At 48.3% G+C, this 19,336-nt stretch overlaps 1 protein-coding gene and 1 long non-coding RNA gene across 15 annotated transcripts; one reads left to right on the forward strand and one right to left on the reverse strand.

Annotated features, from left to right (window-relative positions):
- The first annotated feature begins 7,531 nt into the window (after positions 1 to 7,531).
- On the forward strand, positions 7,532 to 14,063 carry LOC118399668 (uncharacterized protein C6orf62 homolog). Its single transcript, XM_052501268.1, has 3 exons — positions 7,532 to 9,288; positions 9,598 to 9,774; positions 13,815 to 14,063. The coding sequence occupies exons 1-3, from the start codon at positions 9,160 to 9,162 to the stop codon at positions 14,046 to 14,048; spliced, it is 540 nt and encodes a 179-aa protein (XP_052357228.1). The 5' UTR covers positions 7,532 to 9,159; the 3' UTR covers positions 14,049 to 14,063.
- Positions 14,064 to 17,303: 3,240 nt separating this feature from the next.
- LOC127918073 (uncharacterized) lies at positions 17,304 to 18,969 on the reverse strand. 14 transcript variants are annotated; one of them, XR_008098727.1, is made up of 4 exons: positions 18,832 to 18,969; positions 18,352 to 18,671; positions 18,063 to 18,126; positions 17,304 to 18,031 (listed from the first exon to the last, which is right to left on the reverse strand). It is a non-coding gene; the product is annotated as an uncharacterized LOC127918073 (long non-coding RNA). The 14 variants fall into 14 exon arrangements; XR_008098724.1 differs by having other exon boundaries at positions 18,352 to 18,607; positions 18,768 to 18,942; XR_008098732.1 differs by lacking the exon at positions 18,832 to 18,969 and having other exon boundaries at positions 17,304 to 17,839; positions 17,936 to 17,999; positions 18,352 to 18,761.
- Between the last annotated feature and the right edge of the window lie 367 nt (positions 18,970 to 19,336).

The following is a 19,336-nucleotide window of genomic DNA, read 5'->3' on the forward strand; positions in this document are numbered from 1 at the left end:
TTTGGGAAAAGAAACTCAATAAAAACTAGTTTTCCCATGGTGCCCCAGGTTAATGAGTTAATAACTGCTTGATTCAGTTAATCATTCGATGAACAACAGTCGTCACATTAACTAATACAACGTCACGACACAGGAATAAATGCAATTATATTTCATATTACAAATACACGTCTTACATATCTCTTGGAGGGAAAATAAATGAACAGCTGACATTTTTACATGGTCAAAAACCTCCACGTCCTTCTCAGCCCTGAAGCCCGTGCATGAAGGTGGTCCTCAAAGGTGGTCCTCAAAGGTGGTCCTCAAAGGCGGTCCTCAAAGGCGGTCCTCAAAGGCGGTCCTCAAAGGCGGTCCTCAAAGGTGGTCCTCAAAGGTGGTCCTCAAAGGTGGTCCTCAAAGGTGGTCCTCAAAGGCGGTCCTCAAAGGCGGTCCTCAAAGGTGGTCCTCAAAGGTGGTCCTCAAAGGTGGTCCTCAAAGGCGGTCCTCAAAGGCGGTCCTCAAAGGCGGTCCTCAAAGGCGGTCCTCAAAGGTGGTCCTCAAAGGTGGTCCTCAAAGGCGGTCCTCAAAGGCGGTCCTCAAAGGTGGTCCTCAAAGGCGGTCCTCAAAGGCGGTCCTCAAAGGCGGTCCTCAAAGGTGGTCCTCAAAGGCGGTCCTCAAAGGTGGTCCTCAAAGGTGGTCCTCAAAGGCGGTCCTCAAAGGTGGTCCTCAAAGGCGGTCCTCAAAGGCGGTCCTCAAAGGTGGTCCTCAAAGGTGGTCCTCAAAGGTGGTCCTCAAAGGCGGTCCTCAAAGGCGGTCCTCAAAGGTGGTCCTCAAAGGTGGTCCTCAAAGGTGGTCCTCAAAGGTGGTCCTCAAAGGCGGTCCTCAAAGGTGGTCCTCAAAGGCGGTCCTCAAAGGTGGTCCTCAAAGGTGGTCCTCAAAGGTGGTCCTCAAAGGTGGTCCAGACAGCTTCCACCAGATCAGGTGGAGTTTCAGTGATCTGAAAGTACGTTACACAAAAATAGCAATCGACAAACACTAATTTAAAATCACACATTTTGAAAGACTACAGTATGTGTGTAATGGCTGTTGGAAGGAGTGGAGGACCAAGGTGCAGCGTGGTACGTATTCATGCTTTTATTTAGAACTGAACACTGAATAACAAAACAACAAAGTGAATGAACGAAACCGAAACAGTTCTGTCTGGTGCAGAAAGACACAAAACAGCCCACAAAACCCATGTGGGAAAAAGCTACCCAAGACTGGTTCTCAATCAGAGACAACAATAGACATCTGCCTCTGATTGAAAACCACACCCTGCCAAACAAAAAAGAAATACAAAACATAGAATGCCCACCCTAGTTACACCCTGGCCTAACCAAAATAGAGAATAAAAGCCTCTCGACCCTGGCAGCGCCGGACAGGAGGGCGACCCTGGCAGCGCCGGACAAGAGGGCGACCCTGGCAGCGCCGGACAGGAGGGCGACCCTGGCAGCGCCGGACAGGAGGGCGACCCTGGCAGCGCCGGACAGGAGGGCGACCCTGGCAGCGCCGGACAAGAGGGCGACCCTGGCAGCGCCGGACAGGAGGGCGACCCTGGCAGCGCCGGACAGGAGGGCGACCCTGGCAGCGCCGGACAGGAGGGCGACCCTGGCAGCGCCGGACAAGAGGGCGACCCTGGCAGCGCCGGACAAGAGGGCGACCCTGGCAGCGCCGGACAAGAGGGCGACCCTGGCAGCGCCGGACAGGAGACCTGGTTCTGGGAACAGGCACTGGACTCACCAGGCTGGGGAGACCTACTGGAGACCTGTTCCGTGGAGGAGGCTTCGGATAGACCGGGCTGTGGGGGAGCACTGGAAATCTGGTGCGTAGCCTTGGCACCACTCTTCCAGGCTGAATGGAATAGCCCGGCACGTGCGGGGAGCTGGAACAGGCTGCACTGGGTTCTCCTGGCGAACTGGGAAAACCGTGCTTAGAGCGAGGTCTGGAGAGCAGGGCTAGCACCATCCGCCCTGGCTGGATCCTCACCCTAGCCCGCCAGATGCGGGGAGCTGGAATGTAGCGCACCGGGCTCAGAACGCATACTGGAGATCTGTAGCGCCAAGCTGGCACAAGACGTGCAGGGCAAGGGAGGCGCACAGAAGGCCTGGTGAAAGATTCTACATAAGATATACCCATTAAGATCTATGCTGTCCTAAAAGGTGAAAGATTCTACATAAGATATACCCATTAAGATCTATGCTGTCCTAAAAGGTGAAAGATTCTACATAAGAAATACCCATTAAGATCTATGCTGTCCTAAAAGGTGAAAGATTCTACATAAGATATACCCATTAAGATCTATGCTGTCCTAAAAGGTGAAAGATTCTACATAAGATATACCCATTAAGATTACATTTACATTTACATTTAAGTCATTTAGCAGACGCACTTATCCAGAGCGACTTACAAATTGGTGCATACACCTTATGACATCCAGTGGAACAGCCACTTGCATCTAAATCTTTTTTTTTGGGGGGTGAGAAGGGGGTGAGAAGGATTACTTACCCTTACTTACCCTATCCTAGGTATTCCTTGAAGAGGTGGGGTTTCAGGTGTCTCCGGAAGGTGGTGATTGACTCCGCTGTCCTGGCGTCGTGAGGGAGTTTGTTCCACCATTGGGGGCCAGAGCAGCGAACAGTTTTGACTGGGCTGAGCGGGAACTGTACTTCCTCAGTGGTAGGGAGGCGAGCAGGCCAGAGGTGGATGAACGCAGTGCCCTTGTTTGGGTGTAGGGCCTGATCAGAGCCTGGAGGTACTGAGGTGCCGTTCCCCTCACAGCTCCGTAGGCAAGCACCATGGTCTTGTAGCGGATGCGAGCTTCAACTGGAAGCCAGTGGAGAGAGCGGAGGAGCGGGGTGACGTGAGAGAACTTGGGAAGGTTGAACACCAGACGGGCTGCGGCGTTCTGGATGAGTTGTAGGGGTTTAATGGCACAGGCAGGGAGCCCAGCCAACAGCGAGTTGCAGTAATCAAGACGGGAGATGACAAGTGCCTGGATTAGGACCTGCGCCGCTTCCTGTGTGAGGCAGGGTCGTACTCTGCGGATGTTGTAGAGCATGAACCTACAGGAACGGGACACCGCCTTGATGTTAGTTGAGAACGTCAGGGTGTTGTCCAGGATCACGCCAAGGTTCTTAGCGCTCTGGGAGGAGGACACAATGGAGTTGTCAACTGTGATGGCGAGATCATGGAACGGGCAGTCCTTCCCCGGGAGGAAGAGGAGCTCCGTCTTGCTGAGGTTCAGCTTGAGGTGGTGATCCGTCATCCACACTGATATGTCTGCCAGACATGCAGAGATGCGATTCGCCACCTGGTCATCAGAAGGGGGAAAGGAGAAGATTAATTGTGTGTCGTCTGCATAGCAATGATAGGAGAGACCATGTGAGGTTATGACAGAGCCAAGTGACTTGGTGTATAGCGAGAATAAGAGAGGGCCTAGAACAGAGCCCTGGGGGACACCAGTGGTGAGAGCGCGTGGTGAGGAGACAGATTCTCGCCACGCCACCTGGTAGGAGCGACCTGTCAGGTAGGACGCAATCCAAGCGTGGGCCGCGCCGGAGATGCCCAACTCGGAGAGGGTGGAGAGGAGGATCTGATGGTTCACAGTATCGAAGGCAGCCGATAGGTCTAGAAGGATGAGAGCAGAGGAGAGAGAGTTAGCTTTAGCAGTGCGGAGCGCCTCCGTGATACAGAGAAGAGCAGTCTCAGTTGAATGACCAGTCTTGAAACCTGACTGATTTGGATCAAGAAGGTCATTCTGGGAGAGATAGCGGTAGAGCTGGCCAAGGACGGCATGCTCAAGAGTTTTGGAGAGAAAAGAGAGAAGGGATACTGGTCTGTAGTTGTTGACATCGGAGGGATCGAGTGTAGGTTTTTTCAGAAGGGGTGCAACTCTCGCTCTCTTGAGCGGTCAGGGATGAGTTGATGAGCGAGGTGAGGTAAGGGAGAAGGTCTCCGGAAATGGTCTGGAGAAGAGAGGAGGGGATAGGGTCAAGCGGGCAGGTTGTTGGGCGGCCGGCCGTCACAAGACGCGAGATTTCATCTGGAGAGAGAGGGGAGAAAGAGGTCAGAGCATAGGGTAGGGCAGTGTGAGCAGAACCAGCGGTGTCGTTTGACTTAGCAAACGAGGATCGGATGTCGTCGACCTTCTTTTCAAAATGGTTGACGAAGTCATCTGCAGAGAGGAGGAGGGGGGGGGGAGGATTCAGGAGGGAGGAGAAGGTGGCAAAGAGCTTCCTAGGGTTAGAGGCAGATGCTTGGAATTTAGAATGGTAGAAAGTGGCTTTAGCAGCAGAGACAGAGGAGGAAAATGTAGAGAGGAGGGAGTGAAAGGATGCCAGGTCCGCAGGGAGGCGAGTTTTCCTCCATTTCCGCTCGGCTGCCCGGAGCCCTGTTCTGTGAGCTCGCAAGGAGTCGCCGAGCCACGGAGCGGGAGGGGAGGACCGAGCCGGCCTGGAGGATAGGGGACATAGGGAGTCAAAGGATGCAGTAAGGGAGGAGAGGAGGGTTGAGGAGGCAGAATCAGGAGATAGGTTGGAGAAAGTTTGAGCAGAGGGAAGAGATGATAGGATGGAAGAGGAGAGAGTAGCGGGGGGAGAGAGAGCGAAGGTTGGGACGGCGCGATACCATCCGAGTAGGGGCAGTGTGGGAAGTGTTGGATGAGAGCGAGAGGGAAAAGGATACAAGGTAGTGGTCGGAGACTTGGAGGGAGTTGCAATGAGGTTAGTGGAAGAACAGCATCTAGTAAAGATGAGGTCAAGCGTATTGCCTGCCTTGTGAGTAGGGGGGAAGGTGAGAGGGTGAGGTCAAAAGAGGAGAGGAGTGGAAAGAAGGAGGCAGAGAGGAATGAGTCAAAGGTAGACGTGGGGAGGTTAAAGTCGCCCAGAACTGTGAGAGGTGAGCCGTCCTCGGGAAAGGAGCTTATCAAGGCATCAAGCTCATTGATGAACTCTCCGAGGGAACCTGGAGGGCGATAAATGATAAGGATGTTAAGCTTGAAAGGGCTGGTAACTGTGACAGCATGGAATTCAAAGGAGGCGATAGACAGATGGGTAAGGGGAGAAAGAGAGAAAGACCACTTGGGAGAGATGAGGATCCCGGTGCCACCACCCCGCTGACCAGAAGCTCTCGGGTGTGCGAGAACACGTGGGCGGACGAGGGAGAGAGCAGTAGGAGTAGCAGTGTTATCTGTGGTGATCCATGTTTCCGTCAGTGCCAAGAAGTCAAGGGACTGGAGGGAGGCATAGGCTGAGATGAACTCTGCCTTGTTGGCCGCAGATCGGCAGTTCCAGAGGCTACCGGAGACCTGGAACTCCACGTGGGTCGACGCGCTGGGACCACCAGATTAGGGTGGTCGCGGCCACGCGGTGTGGAGCGTTTGTATGGTCTGTGCAGAGAGGAGAGAACAGGGATAGACAGACACATAGTTGACAGGCTACAGAAAAGGCTACGCTAATGCAAGGAGATTGGAATGACAAGTGGACTACACGTCACGAATGTTCAGAAAGTTAAGCTTACGTAGCAAGAATCTTATTGACTAAAATGATTAAAATGATACAGTACTGCTAAAGTAGGCTAGCTGGCAGTGGCTGCGTTGTTGACACTACACTAATCAAGTCGTTCCGTTGAGTGTAATAGTTTCTACAGTGCTACTATACGGGGGCTAGCTGGCTAGCTAGCAGTGTTGTTTACGTTACGTTGCGTTAAAAGAACGACAATAGCTGGCTAGCTAACCTAGGAAATCGCTCTAGACTACACAATTATCTTTGAAACAAAGACGGCTATGTAGCTAGCTACGATCAAACAAATCAAACCGTTGTACTGTAATGAAATGAAATGAAAATGTGATACTACCTGACCGGTGATTGAATTCGAAACAGTAGACGTTGGCTAGCTGTTAGCTGTTAGCTGTTGGCTAGCTGGCAGAGTCTCCTACGTTAAGGACGACAAATAGCTGGCTAGCGAACCTCAGTGAATTAAGATAATCACTCCAAGGCTACACACACTAAACTACACAATTATCTTGGAAACAAAGACAGCTATGTAGCTAGCTAACACTAGACTAATCAAGTCGTTGAGTTGAGTGAATAGCACTACAGTGATGCTAATCTGTGTGCGTTAGCTAGCGCTTGCTAGCTCCTGGGCGAATAGCAGTGAAGGCTACGTTAGGGCGACGAAATACGATAATTATGCAATTATCTCTGATACAAGGACAGCTATGTAGCTAGCTAAGAAGAATTGCTAAGATTAGACAAATCAACCGTTGTTCTATAATGAAATGTAATGAAAAAGTTGTACAACCTGCAGAGCGAAGTGCGAATGCGACCGCTCGCTCCAACCCGGAACCGGAAAGATCTATGCTGTCCTAAAAGGTGAAAGATTCTACATAAGATATACCCATTAAGATCTATGCTGTCCTAAAAGGTGAAAGTCTTACACATTTTTTATATCAATGTAAATGTCTGATTTTGGGGAAAACCTTTTTGAACAGGACCCATGTTTTTGACATGAAGGATATCATTTGTTAACTATTGCAATGATAAATGACCATTGAAATGATTGTGAATTTTTTTTATTCTTGTTTGCCAAATAAAAATTCCAGAATTCTACACCAAAATTACAAATATTTTGATTTGTTAAGAAATTATCCATAGTGAATAACAAAAATAATATATTCCTGAATCATTGGGATATTTATCTGAGTGAATACAATTTATTTTTTATTTTTTATTTCACCTTTATTTAACCAGGTAGGCTAGTTGAGAACAAGTTCTCATTTGCAACTGCGACCTGGCCAAGATAAAGCATAGCAGTGTGAACAGACAACACAGAGTTACACATGGAGTAAACAATTAGCAAGTCAATAACACAGTAGAAAAAAAAAAAAATAAAAAAAAAATGGGCAGTCTATATACAGTGTGCAAAAGGCATGAGGAGGTAGGACACATTGCACACATTTGTTTTATTTTTGTTGTATGTATTGAGGATTTTCTTGTTTATACCCGTGTTTTGTTAGACATGTTAGATGTAGGGGCGTTTTTTAAATTGAATCTTTAGTTAACTAGGCAAGTCAGTTAAGAAGAAATTATTATTTACAATGACGGTCTACTTAAATTGTTGATTGCTGAAACTTTCGTATAAATGAATAAAATATAAAGATGATATGCTAGTTAAATAAAGGTTAAATAAAGATAACTCCAATATAAGTGTTTTTTTCTCAAAGTTTCCGGGATGTCACGTAATCCCACTTATATCAGTGCACTCTTAACAACGTAAGCATTACGAAACATCTATTCGATCAAATAAACCTCACGTGGTAAATAACTCATTCATTTAAAAAAAAAAATGTATTGTATTTATTGTCGTGAAACCAAATTTCGACACTTTCTCTCATTGACCTACATAACAAACAAAAAAAAAAAAACAAAAAAAAAAACTCCTTGTTTAGTGGATAGAAACATCGCCTCCAGCAGCTGGAAGCAGAGATTTGAAATCGTCCGCCGAGTTGGACCTCTCGCTTCCCGTAGCCACAGATAGAGAACACCTCTGGTGCGGCTGTGTGACGCCGGTCGGCCATTTTGGGAAGGTTTGTTCAACGACGAGCTGCTGGCTACCGACAACACCGACCAGGGACGAACACATCAAAAGGAACTGAACAACAACAAAAATACGTTTTTTTTTTTTTAAATAAAATAAAATAAAAAAACTTTACTTTGAAAAGAAACAAAACATCGTTCAATATGGGTCCACCAGGAGACAACCCACGTCGTGTGTCCTCTGAAAGAACGGAGGATTTCAGTTGGTTTGTCAATTTATCTTGACATGGCATGTAAAGGTTAGTTAGTGGTTGTGACGACTGAAGGAAAAGCACCAAAAAAAGAAGGAAAAAAAACCCAGCGCAGATAAATAGTTAATAATTCAACTTCAACGGGGTGAAAGAAATTATTATTTTTAATTTTTTTTTTCGAAAAACACGTTTGTTTTGTCTGTATAAAAAAAAATTTTTTTTTTTTTTTGTAAAAATCTAGTCGGTTCTCTCTACGGGAATTACTAACCAGCATGATGATATTGAAGCAAAATGTCATTTAAAATGCCGAGATACAACAGTTAGGTAGTGAAGAGGACAAGTCATTCCACATTAAACACCGAACAAGCCACTCCGCGGAAATGTAACACGAAACATGGGACTTTGTCAGCTAACTTAAACCCGCACGACTATATAGGCCTCCAATTTTACATCCGACTAATACAAATGATGTAGCTAGTTTAGTTGACCCACTAACTAGTTAGTGTTGAAAGTGTACGCCGCTTAGTCTTAACTAGTTCACGTTTTTAACTTTTGTCAACTAAAAAAAATATATAGTCACGCTATGAGTATCGACAACGGAAGTAAACAAGGCCGCGGACCAGTTCAATGGCATTAAGAAACACCCCGGGAGATGTTAAAATACTCTCAACTCTCAAGCCATCGGCTTCTGGCATCCACATTGACTTGTCATGATGCTTTTCTATACATGTCCCTCAGTTATTCAGGAACACGTTCATAACGCGGTCTCTGCCGAGAAATAAAAAAACACAAGCGAAACGGCGTCAATCATGGACGAAGCTTTGAGTTTGAGAAGACACGAATAAAATTGTCTTGCTTTTTGTTTTGTGTAGTAATCTCCTATTTCACTAGCGAGAAGTAGTGTCGGTATGGGTTTGGGAAATGGCTATCCTTTCTGTTAGTAGTTGTCGTCAGTAACCTAAAGGAAAAGGTGTACTTCTCATTTTTAATTTGCTCATTTGTTTTCACTAGGCAAATGTGTTAGAATTCAAGTTCATTTGGTCTGTATTCAAATGTCATACTTTTAATCACAGCATGGCTTCTTGAGTAATTACTAAAACAAATGTAGCCAAATATTGATTCAAGAACCCCCGCTCCCCCTCCTGAGCATAAACTATTTTAAATAAACAAAATGACATAGCTTGCTATTTCATTTGTTCCTCCTTAAGTTGGTAGTTATTTCAAAAGAGCTAGTGTAGAATAATTTAGATTTCTCGTTCTGTAAAAGGTAGCTAACGAGCAACATATAGACAACTCGAAAGTATAGTCAAAAATATTCTGTAATTAGAGAAGACACCTAGCATCAAAATCTAATCATGGGGGACCCAACCTGGAGAAGAAACCAAACTAGAGATCGACTCCGTGCTCAGATTCGAAAGAAAAGGGAATCTTTGGCAGACCAGTTTGACTTCAAGATCTACATAGCCTTTGTGTTCAAGGACAAGGTGAGTATTATGGAGGAAGCAACGAGGTTCTACTTCCCCAGAGTCCCATTTAACTCGGAGACCATTTTGTTTCTGCCTGCAGTTTGAAAAAAATTTGCTAACTAGCGTTGGCACGTGTAACTCAGGCAACATCTAGTTAGCATTGGCTCACAAAACTACCTCTTTAACGTCCTTCACACTGCGACCCAGAGACATCAACGAATCCCTTACGTGTCTCTTCCATTTCCTCTCTTTCGGCTCCTTCCTATGGCAGAAATCGTCTGCACGGTTATTGTTATTGTCTCTTCCCTGTCCTCTCTGCTCCTTCAGAAGAAGAAGTCTGCGCTGTTCGAGGTAGCTGAAGTGGTACCAGTGATGACCAACAACTATGAAGACAATATCCTGAAAGGTGTGCAGGCTTCCAGCTACTCCCTCCAGAGTTCCATGGAACTTCTGCAGAAAGATGTCGTGCAGTTGCACGCCCCACGCTACCAATCAATGCGCAGGGTAAGTCAAGAACCCGGGTTCCTTCCGTTGGGCAAACCTACCAAAACCATGTGCGTACACCGCCACGGGCACAGTCGGGCTTTCCTTCATGTTGTTAGGTTCTATTTCTCAGAGTTAAAAACTCTACGGACGTTACGAAAGCTTAACCAAGTTTATTCTTCCCAGAGGATCAATACAACTGCATTAGACAAACATTTTCACACAAGCACTGATATTTAACCTCTCCTCATAGGCTGAGTCTCCTCCTACCCATCTGTACAAACACTGTTATTTAACCTCTCCTCATAGGCTGAGTCTCCTCGTACCCATATGTACAAACACTGATATTTAACCTCTCCTCATAGGCTGAGTCTCCTCGTACCCATCTGTACAAACACTGATATTTAACCTCTCCTCATAGGCTGAGTCTCCTCGTACCCATCTGTACAAACACTGATATTTAACCTCTCCTCATAGGCTGAGTCTCCTCGTACCCATCTGTACAAACACTGTTATTTAACCTCTCCTCATAGGCTGAGTCTCCTCGTACCCATCTGTACAAACACTGATATTTAACCTCTCCTCATAGGCTGAGTCTCCTCGTACCCATCTGTACAAACACTGTTATTTAACCTCTCCTCATAGGCTGAGTCTCCTCGTACCCATCTGTACAAACATTGTGTCTTTACTGCTAGGCAGGATACCAAGTGATACGGGCCATAAACTGGTATTTCCTCCCTTAAGGTGACCTGACCTCAACCCCCCTCCATCACTAATCCATGGCTCTCTCCCCTTATCGATGCCTGCCACATGTACTCACTTCCCTGTACTCAACACATTCCAAGCTTAGTGCTACACTATATACCTTCCTATACCCATTACCTTCTGGTGGAGACCCTCCACTATATACCTTCCTATAACCATTACCTTCTGGTGTAGACCCTCCACTATATACCTTCCTATAACCATTACCTTCTGGTGGAGACCCTCCACTATATACCTTCCTATAACCATTACCTTCTGGTGTAGACCCTCCACTATATACCTTCCTATAACCATTACCTTCTGGTGGAGACCCTCCACTATATACCTTCCTCCTATAACCATTACCTTCTGGTGTAGACCCTCCACTATATACCTTCCTCCTATAACCATTACCTTCTGGTGGAGACCCTCCACTATATACCTTCCTCCTATAACCATTACCTTCTGGTGTAGACCCTCCACTATATACCTTCCTCCTATACCCATTACCTTCTGGTGTAGACCCTCCACTATATACCTTCCTCCTATACCCATTACCTTCTGGTGTAGACCCTCCACTATATACCTTCCTCCTATACCCATTACCTTCTGGTGGAGACACTTGACTATATACCTTCCTCCTATACCCATTACCTTCTGGTGTAGACCCTCCACTATATACCTTCCTATAACCATTACCTTCTGGTGGAGACCCTCCACTATATACCTTCCTATAACCATTACCTTCTGGTGTAGACCCTCCACTATATACCTTCCTATAACCATTACCTTCTGGTGGAGACCCTCCACTATATACCTTCCTCCTATAACCATTACCTTCTGGTGTAGACCCTCCACTATATACCTTCCTCCTATAACCATTACCTTCTGGTGGAGACCCTCCACTATATACCTTCCTCCTATAACCATTACCTTCTGGTGTAGACCCTCCACTATATACCTTCCTCCTATACCCATTACCTTCTGGTGTAGACCCTCCACTATATACCTTCCTCCTATACCCATTACCTTCTGGTGTAGACCCTCCACTATATACCTTCCTCCTATACCCATTACCTTCTGGTGGAGACACTTGACTATATACCTTCCTCCTATACCCATTACCTTCTGGTGTAGACCCTCCACTATATACCTTCCTATAACCATTACCTTCTGGTGGAGACCCTCCACTATATACCTTCCTATAACCATTACCTTCTGGTGTAGACCCTCCACTATATACCTTCCTATAACCATTACCTTCTGGTGGAGACCCTCCACTATATACCTTCCTCCTATAACCATTACCTTCTGGTGTAGACCCTCCACTATATACCTTCCTCCTATAACCATTACCTTCTGGTGGAGACCCTCCACTATATACCTTCCTCCTATAACCATTACCTTCTGGTGTAGACCCTCCACTATATACCTTCCTCCTATACCCATTACCTTCTGGTGTAGACCCTCCACTATATACCTTCCTCCTATACCCATTACCTTCTGGTGTAGACCCTCCACTATATACCTTCCTCCTATACCCATTACCTTCTGGTGGAGACACTTGACTATATACCTTCCTCCTATACCCATTACCTTCTGGTGTAGACCCTCCACTATATACCTTCCTATAACCATTACCTTCTGGTGGAGACCCTCCACTATATACCTTCCTATAACCATTACCTTCTGGTGGAGACCCTCCACTATATACCTTCCTATAACCATTACCTTCTGGTGGAGACCCTCCACTATATACCTTCCTCCTATAACCATTACCTTCTGGTGTAGACCCTCCACTATATACCTTCCTCCTATAACCATTACCTTCTGGTGGAGACCCTCCACTATATACCTTCCTCCTATAACCATTACCTTCTGGTGTAGACCCTCCACTATATACCTTCCTCCTATACCCATTACCTTCTGGTGTAGACCCTCCACTATATACCTTCCTCCTATACCCATTACCTTCTGGTGTAGACCCTCCACTATATACCTTCCTCCTATACCCATTACCTTCTGGTGGAGACACTTGACTATATACCTTCCTCCTATACCCATTACCTTCTGGTGTAGACCCTCCACTATATACCTTCCTATACCCATTACCTTCTGGTGGAGACCCTCCACTATATACCTTCCTCCTATAACCATTACCTTCTGGTGTAGACCCTCTAAACCTCAGCACTCCCTCGGTGACATGAATAGGTATATTTTCAATCCAACAATGTCAACAGTGAATGTTCCTCATTTCTACTAGCATGACTCACATTGTAGCGCTTCAGCCAGCCTGCCACATTGTCTGTTGTCCTTGGGTAGACACTGACAGTGACCTGGCTGTCTGTACACTACTGGCTGGTGTTCATTTCCCACCCTGCTCGGGGAAACCGTGCCGTTTGTTAGCCTACAGGTGAAATAAGTTATGATGAACACCACGTGGTGGTGAAAGTGCATGTTGATGAGTTCGATGCCCGACTGCCGTTTGACAAATAAATAATCTCATCATGTAGACTAGCCTACCCACACGATCTGTGAACTGTTGGCTAGAGCGCACATACCAAGGAGGTTACTATTTAACACAGCAGTTTTTGTGACATCTATCCATATTGTTAAATGTGAACACGTCATTCAGTACATGGGGGGGTCATTGTTTTGTGCCCCATGTCGTTGTTTTGTGCCCCATGTCATTGTTTTGTGCACCGTGTCATTGTTTTGTGCACTGTGTCATTGTTTTGTGCACCGTGTCATTGTTTTGTGCACCGTGTCATTGTTTTGTGCACTGTGTCATTGTTTTGTGCACCGTGTCATTGTTTTGTGCACCGTGTCATTGTTTTGTGCACCGTGTCATTGTTTTGTGCACTGTGTCATTGTTTTGTGCACCGTGTCATTGTTTTGTGCACCGTGTCATTGTTTTGTGCACTGTGTCATTGTTTTGTGCACCGTGTCATTGTTTTGTGCACCGTGTCATTGTTTTGTGCACCGTGTCATTGTTTTGTGCACCGTGTCATTGTTTTGTGCACCGTGTCATTGTTTTGTGCACCGTGTCATTGTTTTGTGCACCGTGTCATTGTTTTGTGCACCGTGTCATTGTTTTGTGCACCGTGTCATTGTTTTGTGCACTATGTCATCGCACACTGATTTTTATCAGCATCAAGTCGGTTTTGGTGGAGACACCACTGGTGGGAAAATGTTGAATTATTCACATGGAAATCTGTGGCTAAATTGGACGGGAACCCAGTGGTCCTTTGGACCAGAGCCGTCGGTAGGTGCTGTTTATTGACTGTGTCGTTCCTCTGTTGTTGTTGTTGTTGCAGGATGTCATAGGATGCACCCAGGAGATGGACTTCATCCTGTGGCCGCGCAACGACATAGAGAAGATAGTCTGTCTCTTGTTCTCCAGATGGAAGGGGGCTGAGGAAGAACCCTTCAGGCCTGTTCAGGTAAAACGTTTAGCGTCCTTCACCAAATGGCTACACACCTGGGTCCTATTCACTACGCCCCTGAATTCAAATGTAATGTATATATTATTTTATTTGACCTTTATTTAACCAGGCAAGTCAGTTAAGAACATGTTCTCGTTTTCAATGACGGACTAGGAACAGTGGGTTAACTGGTCTAGGAACAGTGGGTTAACTGGTCTAGGAACAGTGGGTTAACTGGTCTAGGAACAGTGGGTTAACTGGTCTAGGAACAGTGGGTTAACTGGTCTAGGAACAGTGGGTTAACTGGTCTAGGAACAGTGGGTTAACTGGTCTAGGAACAGTGGGTTAACTGGTCTAGGAACAGTGGGTTAACTGGTCTAGGAACAGTGGGTTAACTGGTCTAGGAACAGTGGGTTAACTGGTCTAGGAACAGTGGGTTAACTGGTCTAGGAACAGTGGGTTAACTGGTCTAGGAACAGTGGGTTAACTGGTCTAGGAACAGTGGGTTAACTGGTCTAGGAACAGTGGGTTAACTGGTCTAGGAACAGTGGGTTAACTGGTCTAGGAACAGTGGGTTAACTGGTCTAGGAACAGTGGGGTTAACTGGTCTAGGAACAGTGGGGTTAACTGGTGTAGGAACAGTGGGGTTAACTGGTGTAGGAACAGTGGGGTTAACTGGTGTAGGAACAGTGGGTTTAACTGGTGTAGGAACAGTGGGTTAACTGGTGTAGGAACAGTGGGTTAACTGGTGTAGGAACAGTGGGTTAACTGGTGTAGGAACAGTGGGTTAACTGGTGTAGGAACAGTGGGTTAACTGGCGTAGGAACAGTGGGTTAACTGGCGTAGGAACAGTGGGTTAACTGGCGTAGGAACAGTGGGTTAACTGGCGTAGGAACAGTGGGTTAACTGGCGTAGGAACAGTGGGTTAACTGGCGTAGGAACAGTGGGTTAACTGGCCTAGGAACAGTGGGTTAACTGGCCTAGGAACAGTGGGTTAACTGGCCTAGGAACAGTGGGTTAACTGGCCTAGGAACAGTGGGTTAACTGGCCTAGGAACAGTGGGTTAACTGGCCTAGGAACAGTGGGTTAACTGGCCTAGGAACAGTGGGTTAACTGGCCTAGGAACAGTGGGTTAACTGGCCTAGGAACAGTGGGTTAACTGGCCTAGGAACAGTGGGTTAACTGGCCTAGGAACAGTGGGTTAACTGGCCTAGGAACAGTGGGTTAACTGGCCTAGGAACAGTGGGTTAACTGGCCTAGGAACAGTGGGTTAACTGGCCTAGGAACAGTGGGTTAACTGGCCTAGGAACAGTGGGTTAACTGGCCTAGGAACAGTGGGTTAACTGGCCTAGGAACAGTGGGTTAACTGGCCTAGGAACAGTGGGTTAACTGGCCTAGGAACAGTGGGTTAACTGGCCTAGGAACAGTGGGTTAACTGGCCTAGGAACAGTGGGTTAACTGGCCTAGGAACAGTGGGTTAACTGGCCTAGGAACAGTGGGTTAACTGGCCTAGGAACAGTGGGTTAACTGGCCTAGGAACAGTGGGTTAACTGGCCTAGGAACAGTGGGTTAACTGGCCTAGGAACAGTGGGTTAACTGGCCTAGGAACAGTGGGTTAACTGGCCTAGGAACAGTGGGTTAACTGGCCTAGGAACAGTGGGTTAACTGGCCTAGGAACAGTGGGTTAACTGGCCTAGGAACAGTGGGTTAACTGGCCTAGGAACAGTGGGTTAACTGGCCTAGGAACAGTGGGTTAACTGGCCTAGGAACAGTGGGTTAACTGGCCTAGGAACAGTGGGTTAACTGGCCTAGGAACAGTGGGTTAACTGGCCTAGGAACAGTGGGTTAACTGGCCTAGGAACAGTGGGTTAACTGGCCTAGGAACAGTGGGTTAACTGGCCTAGGAACAGTGGGTTAACTGGCCTAGGAACAGTGGGTTAACTGGCCTAGGAACAGTGGGTTAACTGGCCTAGGAACAGTGGGTTAACTGGCCTAGGAACAGTGGGTTAACTGGCCTAGGAACAGTGGGTTAACTGGCCTAGGAACAGTGGGTTAACTGGGTTAACTGGCCTAGGAACAGTGGGTTAACTGGCCTAGGAACAGTGGGTTAACTGGCCTAGGAACAGTGGGTTAACTGGCCTAGGAACAGTGGGTTAACTGGCCTAGGAACAGTGGGTTAACTGGCCTAGGAACAGTGGGTTAACTGGCCTAGGAACAGTGGGTTAACTGGCCTAGGAACAGTGGGTTAACTGGCCTAGGAACAGTGGGTTAACTGGCCTAGGAACAGTGGGTTAACTGGCCTAGGAACAGTGGGTTAACTGGCCTAGGAACAGTGGGTTAACTGGCCTAGGAACAGTGGGTTAACTGGCCTAGGAACAGTGGGTTAACTGGCCTAGGAACAGTGGGTTAACTGGCCTAGGAACAGTGGGTTAACTGGCCTAGGAACAGTGGGTTAACTGGCCTAGGAACAGTGGGTTAACTGGCCTAGGAACAGTGGGTTAACTGGCCTAGGAACAGTGGGTTAACTGGCCTAGGAACAGTGGGTTAACTGGCCTAGGAACAGTGGGTTAACTGGCCTAGGAACAGTGGGTTAACTGGCCTAGGAACAGTGGGTTAACTGGCCTAGGAACAGTGGGTTAACTGGCCTAGGAACAGTGGGTTAACTGGCCTAGGAACAGTGGGTTAACTGGCCTAGGAACAGTGGGTTAACTGGCCTAGGAACAGTGGGTTAACTGGCCTAGGAACAGTGGGTTAACTGGCCTAGGAACAGTGGGTTAACTGGCCTAGGAACAGTGGGTTAACTGGCCTAGGAACAGTGGGTTAACTGGCCTAGGAACAGTGGGTTAACTGGCCTAGGAACAGTGGGTTAACTGGCCTAGGAACAGTGGGTTAACTGGCCTAGGAACAGTGGGTTAACTGGCCTAGGAACAGTGGGTTAACTGGCCTAGGAACAGTGGGTTAACTGGCCTAGGAACAGTGGGTTAACTGGCCTAGGAACAGTGGGTTAACTGGCCTAGGAACAGTGGGTTAACTGGCCTAGGAACAGTGGGTTAACTGGCCTAGGAACAGTGGGTTAACTGGCCTAGGAACAGTGGGTTAACTGGCCTAGGAACAGTGGGTTAACTGGCCTAGGAACAGTGGGTTAACTGGCCTAGGAACAGTGGGTTAACTGGCCTAGGAACAGTGGGTTAACTGGCCTAGGAACAGTGGGTTAACTGGCCTAGGAACAGTGGGTTAACTGGCCTAGGAACAGTGGGTTAACTGGCCTAGGAACAGTGGGTTAACTGGCCTAGGAACAGTGGGTTAACTGGCCTAGGAACAGTGGGTTAACTGGCCTAGGAACAGTGGGTTAACTGGCCTAGGAACAGTGGGTTAACTGGCCTAGGAACAGTGGGTTAACTGGCCTAGGAACAGTGGGTTAACTGGCCTAGGAACAGTGGGTTAACTGGCCTAGGAACAGTGGGTTAACTGGCCTAGGAACAGTGGGTTAACTGGCCTAGGAACAGTGGGTTAACTGGCCTAGGAACAGTGGGGTTAACTGGTCTAGGAACAGTGGGTTAACTGGTCTAGGAACAGTGGGTTAACTGGTCTAGGAACAGTGGGTTAACTGGTCTAGGAACAGTGGGTTAACTGGTCTAGGAACAGTGGGGTTAACTGCCTGTTCAGGGGCAGAACGGTAGATTTTTACCTTGTCGGTTTGGGGATTCGATCTTCTAACCTTTAAGTTATTAGTCCAACGCTCGAACCACTAGGATACCTGCCGCCCCTCCAATCTAACCACTAGGATACCTGCCGCCCCTCCACTCTAACCACTAGGATACCTGCCGCCCCTCCAGTCTAACCACTAGGCTACCTGCCACCTCTACACTCTAACCACAAGGATACCTGCCGCCCCTCCACTCTAACCACTAGGATACCTGCCGCCCCTCCACTCTAACCACTAGGCTACCAGCCGCCCCTCCACTCTAACCACTAGGCTACCAGCCGCCCCTCCACTCTAACCACTAGGCTACCTGCCGCCCCTCCACTCTAACCACTAGGATACCTGCCGCCCCTCCACTCTAACCACTAGGATACCTGCCGCCCCTCCACTCTAACCACTAGGATACCTGCCGCCCTCCACTCTAACCACTAGGATACCTGCCGCCCCTCCAATCTAACCACTAGGATACCTGCCGCCCCTCCACTCTAACCACTAGGATACCTGCCGCCCTCCACTCTAACCACTAGGCTACCTGCCGCCCCCTCCACTCTAACCACTAGGCTACCTGCCGCCCCCTCCACTCTAACCACTAGGCTACCTGCCGCCCTCCACTCTAACCACTAGGCTACCTGCCGCCCCTCCACTCTAACCACTAGGCTACCCTGCCGCCCCTCCACTCTAACCACTAGGCTACCAGCCGCCCCTCCACTCTAACCACTAGGCTACCTGCCGCCCCTCCACTCTAACCACTAGGCTACCTGCCGCCCCTCCACTCTAACCACTAGGATACCTGCCGCCCCTCCACTCTAACCACTAGGATACCTGCCGCCCCTCCACTCTAACCACTAGGATACCTGCCGCCCCTCCACTCTAACCACTAGGATACCTGCCGCCCCTCCACTCTAACCACTAGGCTACCTGCCGCCCCTCCACTCTAACCACTAGGCTACCTGCCGCCCCTCCACTCTAACCACTAGGATACCTGCCGCCTCTACACTCTAACCACTAGGCTACCTGCCGCCTCTACACTCTAACCACTAGGCTACCTGCCGCCTCTACACTCTAACCACTAGGCTACCTGCCGCCTCTACACTCTAACCACTAGGCTACCTGTTGCCCCTCCACTCAAACCACTAGGATACCTGCCGCCCCTCCACTCTAACCACTAGGCTACCTGCCGCCCCTCCACTCTAACCACTAGGCTACCTGCCGCCTCTACACTCTAACCACTAGGCTACCTGCCGCCTCTACACTCTAACCACTAGGCTACCTGCCGCCCCTCCACTCGAACCACTAGGATACCTGCCGCCCCTCCACTCTAACCACTAGGATACCTGCCGCCCCTCCACTCTAACCACTAGGATACCTGCCGCCCTCCACTCTAACCACTAGGATACCTGCCGCCCCTCCACTCTAACCACCAGGCTACCTGCCGCCCTCCACTCTAACCACTAGGCTACCTGCCGCCCTCCACTCTAACCACTAGGCTACCAGCCGCCCTCCACTCTAACCACTAGGCTACCTGCCGCCCTCCACTCTAACCACTAGGATACCTGCCGCCCTCCACTCTAACCACTAGGCTACCTGCCGCCCCTCCACTCTAACCACTAGGCTACCTGCCGCCCCTCCACTAACCACAAGGATACCTGCCGCCCTCCAATCTAACCACTAGGCTACCTGCCGCCCTTCACTCTAACCACAAGGATACCTG

Source organism: Oncorhynchus keta, unplaced genomic scaffold (genome assembly GCF_023373465.1).
Source record: "Oncorhynchus keta strain PuntledgeMale-10-30-2019 unplaced genomic scaffold, Oket_V2 Un_contig_13041_pilon_pilon, whole genome shotgun sequence".
NCBI lineage: Eukaryota > Metazoa > Chordata > Actinopteri > Salmoniformes > Salmonidae > Oncorhynchus > Oncorhynchus keta.